The sequence below is a fragment of the Nelumbo lutea genome, chromosome 1 (assembly GCF_056320005.1).
Source record: "Nelumbo lutea isolate HS-2025 chromosome 1, American lotus-T2T, whole genome shotgun sequence".
NCBI lineage: Eukaryota > Viridiplantae > Streptophyta > Magnoliopsida > Proteales > Nelumbonaceae > Nelumbo > Nelumbo lutea.
In genome coordinates this window covers 174204303-174217574 of record NC_142684.1, presented here as the reverse complement: position 1 = coordinate 174217574, position 13272 = coordinate 174204303, and the positions used below count along the sequence as shown (strand labels likewise).

Genomic DNA, 13272 nt, shown 5'->3' with positions numbered 1-13272 from the left:
AAAAATTGCATTTGACCTACTAGTCGAATTGGTTGAATTGTGACGCCCTTGGCAAGTTAATTTGGTCATACTCCAAAAATTAGAATATGTCAAAAATTAAAGTACCGAACAGAATCGTCGTCTGATTGGTCCAACTGGAAAACTAGTGAATTGATCCTAGTTGTAGGAAATACGTCAATTTTTTTGAAATTTTTTATAACTAAATGAGAATGAGGTGTACATTTGTGATTTTTGTTTATTAAAATATACTTATTGTTGAATTTGGTCATTCTTTATTATAAGAGCAAAGCTACTTACCACATGAGGTCATGCTTTCATATTCAGATGGATACCTCTTTCGTTATAATATAATTTTGATTATTTGATAAGCCCCATCAGTTTGTAGTGCAAACCTGAAACGTATACAAATTTTGCCTTATTCGTTTTTTCTTTTGTTTGTTTGGAATTATATTTGACAATCCTATATTTATATTTTTAGTAGTATTTGCACTTATTGACAGTGCCAATGCTGCATAAAAAAATAAAAAATAAAAAATAATGCCAAATTTTTTCACCTTCCTTCTACCTAAGGCTGTACACTTATTGACGGTGCCAATGCTGCAAAAAGGATGGACCAACAAGACATATTGGATTAGACCTGGTCAGTCTGTAATAGATTTATATTGAATTGGGTTGGATTAAGCCAATACCTGATCCATTGATATAAGATAAGAATATAAGTGTCAATGGACCAGGTTTGGGTTTAAACCAATCTAAATCAATAATGAATTTGAACATATTGGATGGTCCAGACATTAAATTGGATTGGTCCAAAATGGTTCAAAATATTCATTGGATTGGATTGGGCCTGATCCATTTATAATGGACTGAACAGATAGAACTAAATCCAGTCCAAATGACACCCCTATTTCTACCTCAATTTTGGGACAGAACCTAATCAAGTGTGTGGAGGCAAGATTATAAGCTTAATTAAGTATGTGTTTGATATATTTTTCATTTATTAAATAAATGTTTGTATTTGATTTATCTTCAAGACCAAGAAAATTACTTGATAAATAATTTATGGACAACTAGGTGCCACTAGGCACCACATAAGGAGAATAATAAATAAATTCTTAACCATCGAGCGAAAATGATAAAATGAAACTTCCCCTAACTGTTGATGTGCATATAAATCAAAACTCGCCTTTGTAAATATTAATACATGTGAATGAATATGATAAAAAAAATACTGATTTGATGATGGGATGACAAAACAATGTTTTGATAAATGCCTATCATCCCTGGAACAAAACACACGCTAACTTTATCCTTGACCCCTCCAAAACTCTGATGTCACAGTATTGCGTTGACGACAGTTTTATCTGTCCCATCTGAGTGCTATCCAACCATTCAATCTTTTAATGCACGAGAAAGATGGTAGAGCAAGAAACACAGAATATTTCCAACTCTGAAACCCCCTAATGGGGCGTTGCTGAAGAGTGAAGGCTAGTCTAGTTTTGATTGTTTTTTCACACCAGTTGAAGAGGCTTGGAAGCAAACAGAACTCTACAGAGACAATGGCGAAAAAGAGGAGAGACGCAGAAGAAGCCGTTGCGGAGGATGGAGAAGAAAGGGAGGTCGGGCACGTTAATAGCGAAGCGAATAAGAAGAAAAAGAAGAAGAAGGAAAAGGAGAAGAATAAGAGCAAGGAGACACCTACAGTCGGCATCGCTGTGCCTGGCTCCATCATCGACAACGCACAATCGCTCGAACTCGCAACTCGAGTAATATCTTATATTCTCTTTAAGTTCTATATGAACCTTTTTTCTTGAGTTTCTGGAGCTTTGTTCATCCCCCTTACGTTATTTGTAATTTCGTATTTTTTCTTAGTTGGCTGGTCAGATAGCTCGGGCTGCAACTATTTTCCGAGTCGATGAGGTTAGTATCCCAATTACTTATTGGTCTCTCTCTCTCTCTAGTATCTTTCTCCCTTTTCTCTCCCTTTTGTATTTTTAAGCTGGGACATAAAAGAGTTCCATTAACATGTTCCTTATTAGTTATCAATAAAAAGTTCCTTATTAGAAAATTCTGATGGGGTAGCATTCGCACTAAATTATTTGATTTATCTTAAATTGAAATTTCGAGTTTTGTTTATTGATGTACTTTCAAGTTTGTCATTGAGCTTATAACGGAACATAGATTTGGGAATTCACAGCTAGCTTACAAGAGCCGTGTTGTTGTAATCTTGTACAAACAGGTGGTAGTGTTTGATAGTAAGAGTAGTTCGACAGATGATTCCACTGTTACAACAGCAAATGACATAGACAGTACTGAAAGTGGTGCCCCCTTTCTTATAAGGATTTTGCAATATCTTGAGACACCACAGTATCTAAGACGGAATCTCTTTCCTAGGCATAGCAGCTTAAGATTTGTGGTACGAACCTAGTCTTTGTAAACCATGTTTCATTCAGCTGTCATAGTATAATATTTTTCAGTTTATAGTTTGCACCAAGTGATTGTTGTTTCTATTACATTTTCCAGGGTTTGTTGCCACCTCTTGATGCTCCTCACCATCTGCGCAAGCATGAATGGGCTCCTTATCGGGAAGGTGCATTTTCTTTTTTCTTATTTTTTCCCCATGCTTTTTATACTTGCTCATTAGGGAAGTTACAGTCACATGCATAGGAAGATGACTTTCTTTCAATGTTTTGTGGTTATGCTATCCCTTCTAGTAAATGATCCCATGTTTTGTGGTGAAGCCAAACATACTGAGGAAACAGGGAAGATTTGATGTGGGGGCACCTGGCCCAGAGACTAATGTATAAATCCTTGATGCTATGCTGATTTGGGTTTTGTTGTTAAATGTCATCCTTCGGATGTGTAAATTCCTCTCATTCCAAAAACTTGGGAATATTGGGGATTCTTCTTTGTGCAATAGCATCTTGATTACTGTTTCTGAAAGGAGCGAGGAAATAAGACTAAATGATCAAGACCACCTTGCGACGGACAGGATAAGTTTAATAGTTTCCCCATCCATGTTTACTTAGCCAAGACTTTCCTGTACTGTGAAGATGTTGGGGAAATTGTCTTGGTTTCCTTCTCTTTTCCGGAATTTGCAAGCATGACTCCTTTTGAGCAACTCATCATCATCTAAGCCTTATCCCAACTATGAGGACTACATGAATCCTGCTTCACCATTCTGTTATGTTCAGGGCTATATCCATCATTACATTTTGAGCCCGTAAATTGTTTCTTACTACTTCAACTCATGTCCTTTTTGGCCTGCCCCCTGTTCGAGCTCCTTCAACTTGTAATAGATCACTTCTTCTTAGTGCCATAAATGGTCTTCTCTGCATGACCAATTAATTTACTTTCCCTCATTTTATAACCCATTGGAGCTACTCCTAGGTTTCTTCATATAAGTTTATTTCTAATCCTGTCCACAGTTTAACCACTTATCCATCTCAACATTTGCATTTCCGAGTGACCAGTTCAACAAAACTTTTGGCCTTATAGTATACTAGTGAAGAGGGGTGTGCATTAAACTTGTATCAATAAACCAAAAAAAAAAAAAAAAGATTGTGGTTTGTACATTTTGCAGCAGATGGCTATTGCATTGACATGAGATTGCCTCCAAGTTTTAGCATTATGTAGTAGAGATTTTATAACTATGTACCTTATTCCAAATTCTAGATCCTATTTATCATTGATGTGTCAGTATTGAGTTGAATCTTCTGTACTATGTTTACTGTATATTGATTGATTAAGTAGATGCTTATAGGGCTTGTTGTTATGCACCTAACTGCTTTTCCTTAATGAATTATATATTTATTTCCTGAAAATGTGTTTTAGTTATGTAATTACTGACATTGTTAAGTATAACAATGTTGTTGCAGGTATTACGTTGAAAGAGAAACCTGCAAATTCCAAGGGAACATTAGTTGATGTTGGTTTAAGTAAGGTTTGGTTTGTGCTTGCCTTTATCTGTTTAGCTTAAAGAGACCCCAATTAGTTTCAATGATATTATTTTTTGTTAGTAGAAGGAGAGAAATATGAACAACATTAGAGTTAATAATATTCTATGTTCTAATTTCCAATTTCTAATACCTACTACTGTTGCTTACACTACATTCTTTAAGTTTTGCAAATGGATTTTTCCAGCATTAACAAACCTAATTTGTCTAGCCAAACTTATGTAAATGCACTGCCATCATACTGTTCTTTTAATCCATTTAAAAGACAGAGCTATAATGTGGTCAAATCTGAAACTTTGCTTTCTTTTGGCAACAAAGTGTTGAAAAGCTTGGCAGGGCAGACAATTATGAATTTATATGCATGGACTAAAGATTTGATAACCTCAGCACTAACCTTCTTAATTTATCATAGAATTTGGAGGACGAACGATGTAAATCTTGAATAACTTGCCTTAACCCTTTTTTAGTGACTAATGGCTTGTCTTGGTGTGCTTCTCTCTGTTGTATAGACATTACTGAAGACAAGACACATTCCAAAGAGGCAAAGAGTATAAGAAAAAGGAAGAGGAGTTAGAGTGGTCTAATAAAACTGAAGTGGAGGATGGAAAGGTTACTCCAACTAGGCAAGGACAACCTCCTAGAGTTCAGGCTGGAGATTACTTGAAAAATGTGGGTGAGTCAACAAAAAAGGAGCAGAAAAGGAAATTCAAAAAGAAAAAGAGATCAGAGGTGGAGAGATTGATTTCTGATATTGAGGGAGATATTGAGTTCAGCAGCAGAGGGGAGAGAAGAAAGGCCCACCTTTAAGGGAGTTATGGTTTTGAAGAGGGTGTTAGACAGTTTTGTATGCCCTTAGCTTCAATCAGAATGATGTATTTTATGAGTTTATTGTAAATGAATAAAAATGCATATTTGATTCATGTTCCCTTGATATGTTTCTATGTAATCCCCTTAAACTGGACACTTAATGAGACTCGTGTTAGTTTATAATGTTCACAGCCAGTAGGTCGGTCTGGGGAGACCTATCCTGACAAGGCTGACACTGTGGTGCCACCAAGTCGGTTGGGGTGGCCTGTCTCAGCTGCCAGGGTGAGACCCTAGGCACATACAGTGTAGGATTAATTGAATCTATGAACTGGACTAGATTTCTAATATTGCCCTGGACTTTGGAGATTGATGGGCAAAACTGGAAAGTTACACCCGACCCCTAGACTCGATTATGATACTACACTAAGTGTCCGATTGGACTGTCTTTGATGTAACAATCAATGAGATCCTTAGCGGGGGTCAAAACCTGGGTATGTTGGGACAGTCTGATAATTCATCTGAGTGGGTGATCATAGTGACAAGATCAACCCCTTTGTCGGACAAAGGTAATGATCGGGGATGCACTCTCACTGATGGAAACCAAGACTGTCGGCAGCCGATTTCAATTGTTGATATTTGTTTTGCAAAATATATTTTATATGAGATATAAAAGTATGTATATAATGGTTTCTAAAAGGTTTGCAAATTGTTTTAATTCCTGGGATCCATATAAGCAGAGAGTGAAACACTGTTCCTTGTAGCCGAGGGAGATGTCCTCTTGTCGGGCAGTGTATGATCATTATGGGTTGAGAGGTTGTGTGTAAGACCATTGGGGGTAATACCTGATGGGCTAATCTTGCATCTGCCCACAGTCCTTGGGTGTTAAAGGTGGCTTGTCCCAGGGATCACTTAGGGTAAGTGTTGGGCCCATAGAGCCCATTTGATGGGTTTCAGGGGGTGCACTGTCCATAACAGTGTATTTGGTCAGGCCTTATAACAAAGACAGGACCGAACCCATGTGGTTGATGTGTAGATCAATGCTTGGGTCCCACGCCATACAAGGAAGCCCAACTGGGTAATAGTTAGGAAGGTTAAGTGAACACATAAGCTTAATGGGCCTAAAGCCCATTTCGAACTGGGCTATTTAATTAGTTAATTATAGGGCGAATTTTGAGATAAATTAGCAGATAGGATAGGGTCTTGACCTTATCCACTTAGAGAGTCCAGATCTGAATGTGATTCAGATCTAGAAACCTCCTAATGAGATTAGGAGAAAGCTAATCTAATCTATAGATAAGATAAGGGTTTATCCTTATCACCTGAAGAGAAGGCTGATCCAAATATGATTTGGATAATCATCTTCTAATTGGATTAGGAGCTGATCCTTTAGGTTAACAAAAGAAGGAGGGAGCGACAGCCTTTAGATGAATGAGATGTTCACATCCTCTAGAGTGCTGAAATCACAAAAGGAAGAATTAAGCATCCTTGCAGAATTCTTTCTTGCCGCCCCTGGTTGCCAGTTCGATCTCCAGCTGTGGGAAAAGTCAAGATTCGATATTGACATTAGTTCTTTGAGAAAGAATCGATAGGAAGCTGTGCTCATGTGCCATCCTGCTATTTCTTGCAAAGGACAGAGTTCTTGGAGAAGAGCACTGCTGAATCTGCTCCATCCTGCACTGCGCCATCTTCAGTGGGAGCAGTATTTGGATCATTCCTTGGGCATGAACACCTTCGTTGGGGGATACTATTTCTCCATATCAAGTATAATCCTCTCCTACTCCTTTTGGTTCAGATCTGGTTCAATTTATGGTTCAAGAATGATCATTGAAAATATGATTTTCTAAATAGGGAATGCGATTACCAGTTGAAGGGAGAGAAAAGTTTTTGAAATTCGCCCCTTTATTCCACAATCTTTGGGCGTCCATACGATGGATCTCTTATCCCTTCAGAGGGGTTGTTGTTTGTGTGAAGCTTAATGAAAGATTATTAGTTGGAATGTGGGAGGTTTGGGGAGTGCAAGGAAAAAAATGGTGATTAAGGATTTCTCGAGGAGAGAGAAACCTGATATAGTCTTGCTACAGGAAACCAAACTAGCAGAGTTAGACAAAAGGTGGGTTAGAAGTGTGTGGGAATCAAGAGGAGTGAAGTGGACCTCGTCTCCCTCTTGGAGAGCTTATGGGGGTCTAGTTACTCTATGGAGAGAGGATGTGGTGGGATCGGTTGAGGAACTCATTGGAAGGCTTTCTATGTCTTTGAAATTTAAAAACTTGGATGATGGATTTACTTGGGTCTCAACGAATATATATGGGCCAAAATGAATAATTATAGAGAGAGAAATGACTTATGGGAGGAATTGAATGGAATTAATGGTTTATGGGATGGCCCTTGGTGTTTGGGGGGGACTTCAATGTCATTAGGTTTTGTAATGAGTCGAATAACGCTCGAAGTGTTGTTACCTCTAGTATGAGAAAGTTTAATGACTTCATTAACACCTGTGCTTTGAAGGAGATACCCTTATTGTAAGCCAATTACACTTGGTCCAACTTTTAGGAAAACCCCCTTTGTTCGAAATTGGATAGATTCTTTTTTAATGAAGAGTGGGAAAATCATTGGAGGGATTTGGTGTCTAGAGCCTTGCCTAGAGTAACCTCTGACCATTGTCCCATTAAGTTAGGCCCATAACTCTTAGGAAGTGGACCTTGCCCTTTAGATTTGAGAACATGTGACTAACCCACCATGATTTTGTGCGTAGGGTTGAGTAATGGTGGAATGAGGAGTTGAGGGGGATAAGGTGGAAGGGAGTCAAGTTTCATAAAAAGCTAAAAAGGGCTTAGATCCAAAATAAAGGAGTGGAATAAAGATCACTTTGGGAGAGTAGAGGAACATAAGGCTTCTTTGTTGTCTCTGTTTTAGGAACTTGATAATAAAGAATCCTAAAGGAATATGGATGAGCAAGAAAGCGAGTTGAGACGAAATTTAAAGGACTTGGAAGAGGTCCTCTTAAGAGAAGAAATCTCTTGGAGGCAAAAATCAAGACATAAGTAGATAAAGGAAGGGGATGGGAATACAAAGTATTTTCATGCCTTGGCTAATGGGAGAAAGAGAAAGAATTTTGTTGCCAAATTAGAACTTGATGGTGAAGAGATTACAAATCAGGAAGAAATATCAAAGAGGTTTGTGGACCATTTCAAGTCTCTTTTAAGAAGATCTTTGGATAACAGACCCAGGATGGAAGGAATCGATTGGCCTAGATTATGTGAGCAAAGAGTGTGCTGGTTAGAAAGAGACTTTGAGGAAGAGGAGATTAGACAGACGGTGTTCTCAATGGACAAATCAAAAGCTCCTGGTCCGGATGGGTTTACAGTGGTTTTTTATCAGGATTGTTGGGATGTGGTAAAAGAAGACATTTTCAGAGTCTTTAAGGAATTTGCAAATAAACATATAGTGAGCCTGGAGTTAATGCCACCTTTCTAGCCCTAGTTCCTAAGAAGTTAGATACAAGACGCCCCAAAGATTTCAGCCCAATTAATTTGGTGACGGGTATTTACAAAATTTTGGCTAAGGTTTTGTCCTTGAGGCTAAAAGCAGTGTTACCCCAGTTAATAAGTCAAGCCCAAAGGGCATTGTGTAGGGAAGACAAATAACTGATCAAATTTTTTTAATAGCCAATGAATGCGTGGAGGAAATGAGGAGGTATGGCCAACAAAGGGTGGTTTGTAAGTTAGATATTGAGAAAGCTTATGATTTAGTGGATTGGAGTTTCTATTTAGAGATTCTTAGGAACTGCGGCTTTGGTGATAGATGGTATAAGTGGGTGAAGGGTTGCATCAACTTCTGTCATTTTTCAGTGTTGGTAAATGGTGGGGTAAAGGATTTCTTTCTTGCTACTAAAGGACTAAGGCAAGGTGACCCCCTTTCCCCCTTTCTGTTTACTCTTGTAGCAGATGTTCTCAGTAGATTACTTTCTAAGGCTGATAGGGAGGAGGTAATAAAAGGTTGGGGGATAGGTAGGAATAATGTCCTGGTTACCCATCTCCAATTTGCGGATAATATCATCATCTTCAATGAAGGGGGCAACCTACGGAGAGTGAGGAGTCGAAAGAGCTTGATAAGTTACTTTGAAAGTGTCTCTAACCTAGAAATAAACTTGGGTAAGAGCTGTATAGTGGGAATAAACTTGGATGAAGGGGTCATTGAGTCTGTTGCTAAGTGCTTAAATTGTCAAGTGGCTTCTTGGCCTCTGTCTTACCTTGGGCTCCCTTTAGGTGCTAACCCGAAGGAAAGTAGTTTTTGGACTCCAATCCTAGAGAAGTTTGAAAAAAGATTAGCTATATCTCTCTAGGAGGTAGAGTAATGTTGTTAAGACTTAAGAGCCACCCTAGCTAGCTTGCTAGTTTATTATCTCTTTGTTTTTAGAATCCCCTCTAGGGAGGCAAAGAAATTGGAGAAGCTAATGAGGAATTTCCTATGGGAGCCAGGGGAAGAGAAGAAGGATCACTTAATAAGGTGGGATATAGTGTGTAGAAGTAAGGAAGAAGGTGGATTGGGGCTAGGAAATTTGGTCTTAAAGAATACAACTTTGTTAGGTAAGTGGCTGTGGAGATGGCCCTTGGAAAGAGGGAGGTTGTGGCATGAGGTGATAGCTAGTATTCATGGTCGCTCAAACAATGGTTGGGATGTTGGTGTTTCTTGACGGGCTACTTTGACAACTCCTTGGAAAGCGATTCATAGCATCCTTCCCCAATTTCTTAATTTTGTCAGGTAGGATGTTTGCTTAGGGAATTTTGTTCTCTTTTGGGAAGATGTCTAGGTGGGAAATTCAGCCTTAAAAGACCTTTTCCCTTCTCTCTACCATAGTTTTCAAGGCACCCAAGCGAGGCTAGGCGATTGGGCGCCCCCCAGTCGCCTAGGCGATGAATTTTTTTATGTTAAAAAATAGATCCTAGGGTAGTTCCCTAGGTACCATAACCATATTTCTTTAATAATTATTCATGGTTTTCATAAGAAAAGTATAAATTTCATATTAAAGTATAGAAAATCAACATATTCATGAGAAGAAAAGGAAGAAGGAAAATAAAATTAAAAAAATATAAGGGCTGAACCCTTATTTTTTTTTTATAGGAAAAGAAGAAAATAAAAAGTATTGGTAGTAGTAGTAGTAGTAGTAAGAAGTTCAGGTTTTTAAGTCTTTGAGGGTTCAATACAACATTTAGCAATGTTTGTGTTGATTAAACCCTAATAAATAAGAAAACAATAAAAAGAAATTAGTATGTAAACACACAAAATGATTATTTTAGTTTAATAATGTCTATTTTATAATTATAATCTCAAAAATAATGAATATAAAAGTATTTTATAGTAGGAAGTAGAAAACTGTTAGGCGATTGGGCAAGGCAAGCCTCAAAGGGAGCCTTGTCGCCTAGGCATCGCCTTGACAAAGTAGTCGCTCAAGATTGAACTGACACTTAAAGGAGAAGGAAAAATAAGAAAAGAAGAGGGTGAAGAGAGAGAGAGAGAGAGAGAGAGAGAGAGAGAGAGAGAGAGAGAGAGAGTTGGGTTGATGTGTTTAAACAGTCGCTCCCCTCTTAAATTTATATACATAGTATCATACTTGTAAAAGGACTGAATTGCTTACATGGCAAGATAAGATAAAGCTGAAAAAAGGCTAATCCTAATCTTATAAAAGACTAGGACTAATCTTATCATAAAGAACTAATCCTAATCATAACTTATTGTTGACATACGAACAATGGGGACGACCTTAGTGGGGTCCACATTAGTGTTCTCTACACTCCCCCTCTAGTTGGGAATAAATGTTTGTCATTCCCAACTTGCATAGATCTGCTTCTAACTTCTTCCTTGAAACCACCTTGGTGAGAAGGTCTGTCAGCTGCATGTCGGAAGTGATGTATGGAAGACATACTTTTGAGATGTAACCCTTTCTCTGATAAAATGTCGATCCACTTCAATATGCTTGGTCCTGTTGTGTTGTACCGGATTATGGGCTATATTGATGGCAACTTGATTATCACAGTACAACATCAATGGTTTCTCATAAACAATACCTATCTCCTCAAATAATGATCTCAACCATAGGATCTCAGCTACACCATTTGCCATGGACCTATATTCAGCTTCAGCACTGGAACGAGAAACAACATTTTGTTTCTTACTCCTTCAAGAGGCAAGGTTACCTCCTACAAAAGCACAATATACAGAGGTAGATCTTCGATCATCAACACACCCAGCCCAATCAGCATTTGTGAAAACATCTTCATGTGATCATTATTCTTGAATAAAATGCCTCTACCTGGGCACCTCTTCAAATATGCTAGTATCCTCTCAATTGCAAGGAGGTGAGTAGTCTTAGGAGAGTGCATATATTGACTAACCACATTGACTGCATAACTGATGTCGGGTTGAGTGAGACAAAGATAGAGAAGTTTTCCAACTAACCGTTGGAACATAGCTTTATCTTCAAGGGGTTCTCCACCCTCTGCATTGATCTTGTGATTTTGTTCAATGGGTGTGTCAGCAGGCTTAACACCAAACTTTCCTGTTTCTTCCAACAAGTCAAGAACATATTTTCTTTGAGAAACAAAAATCCCATGCTTGGATCTGGCTACCTCAATGCCCAAGAAGTATTGTAGTTCTCCCAGATCTTTTACCGCAAACTCTTGATGAAGGAGTTGCTTAAGGGACTCAATCTCAGTATTATCATTTCCTATTACTACAATATCATCCACATATACAACAAGCAAGGTTAAGGAAGAATCCACTCTCTTAATAAACAAGGTGTGGTTTGACTGGGCCTGTACATATCCACACCTTTCAAGGTCTTGTCTAAATCTATAAAACCAAGCTCTGGGGGGCTGTTTTATTCCATACAAGGCTTTATTCATTCGACAAACTTTCTTTCCTGTCTCTGTACCATAAAATCCAGGAGGCAACTGCATGTAAACCTCTTCTTGCAAGTCTCCGTTGAGGAAGGCATTTTTAACATCCATCTGATACAACGATCAAGAGTAACTGGCTGCAAGAGATAATAAGACTCTGATTGTGGTCATCTTTGCTATTGGTGCAAAAGTTTCCAAGTAGTCAATACCATATGTCTGAGTAAATCCTTTTGCAACTAACCGGGCCTTATACCTTTCAATAGAACCATCAACATTATGTTTCACAGTGAATACCCATCTACATCCAACCGGTTTCTTACCTTTAGGCTAATCAACTATCACCCAAGTATTGTTTCTGATGAGGGCATCCATTTCTGCTTTTATTGCATCTTTCCATTCTGGTACTTCCAATGCTTCTTGTATTGTTCTGGGAATGGGAACATCGACAATGTATGCGAGAAAAGACTTATAGGAGGGAGACAGATGATCGTAGGACAAGAACTGAGAAATGCTGAGCTGTAGATGTGGTGCAACGACGCTTGCCCTTACGAACTGCTATGGGAAGATCAAGATCATCTAATGAAGGTGAAGGCTCCATGGTGGGATGTATTTCATCTGTAGTATCTGTGGTACCTAGATCTGGCTCTGCAGAAGGAACTGGGGCTACTGTGGTACTGAGATTTGGATTTGCAGAGGAGATTGGGACTGGCCTGCACTGTTGATGTCCGAAATCAACTTGTCTCCATCGTCTGTGATAGACTCTCACATCCCTGCATCTCTGACAACCCTCCCCATTACACCCCTCTTCACTTAATGGGATAGGTAAAGGAACTTCTGACGAGTAAGCTCCATCCTTACTACTCTCCCCCTGAGGAGAAACCCTTGGATAATAGGGTACATCTTCAAAGAAAGTGACATCCATTGAGACAAATCTTTTCCCAGAAGTAGGTTCATAGCAGCAATATCCCTTTTAAGTTTGTGCATAACCAAGGAAAATACATTTTGAGGCCTTAGGATCAAACTTGGAACGATGAGGGCCAAGAATCTGAACAAAGCATGTACAACCAAAGGTTTTAAGGGGAATAGTAAATAACTTTTTATCAGGATATAAGAGGGTAAATGGAGATTTCATGTCAAGAACCCGTGAAGGAATCCTATTGATGAGATACACTACTGTAAGAACAACATCCCCCTAGAACGTATAGGCACATTGGAGGTAAACATAATGCTTCTGGCAACCTTCGATATGTGTCTATTCATTCTCTCAGCAACCCCATTTTGCTGTGGTGTATGAGGATAGGCACTTTGACGGATAATCCCATGTTTCGCATTATCAGATCTAAAAATTTTGATTTTGACCCTAAATTGGGTTAAGATCATCTAATGAAAGATCCAGGTTAATGTTGGAACCTCATCTCGAGAATGCATGAGATAAATCCACGAAAAACGAGTATAATCATAAAAAAACAGTAGGAAATATCTGTACCCCCCCATGGCAGTGGTATGGTAAGGTCCCCAAACATCAGTATGCACACTTTCAAAGGGAATATTACTTCTGTTATTACTTAATGAATAGGTTGTCCTACAGTGTTTTGCAAGTTCACAACTCTCAC

At 38.6% G+C, this 13272-nt stretch overlaps 1 protein-coding gene across 1 annotated transcript in view; it reads left to right on the top strand.

Annotated features, from left to right (window-relative positions):
• Nucleotides 1–1390: 1390 nt before the first annotated feature.
• The window catches only part of LOC148879302 (methyltransferase C9orf114 protein), a 34016-nt gene continuing 22134 nt past the window's right edge, over nt 1391–13272 (top strand). Inside the window, exons 1-5 of the mRNA XM_088960809.1 lie at nt 1391–1766; nt 1873–1920; nt 2240–2416; nt 2524–2590; nt 3879–3943. Of these exons, the coding sequence (XP_088816935.1) occupies nt 1560–1766; nt 1873–1920; nt 2240–2416; nt 2524–2590; nt 3879–3943 (564 nt within the window). The 5' untranslated portion in view covers nt 1391–1559. The remainder of the gene's footprint in view (nt 1767–1872; nt 1921–2239; nt 2417–2523; nt 2591–3878; nt 3944–13272) is intronic.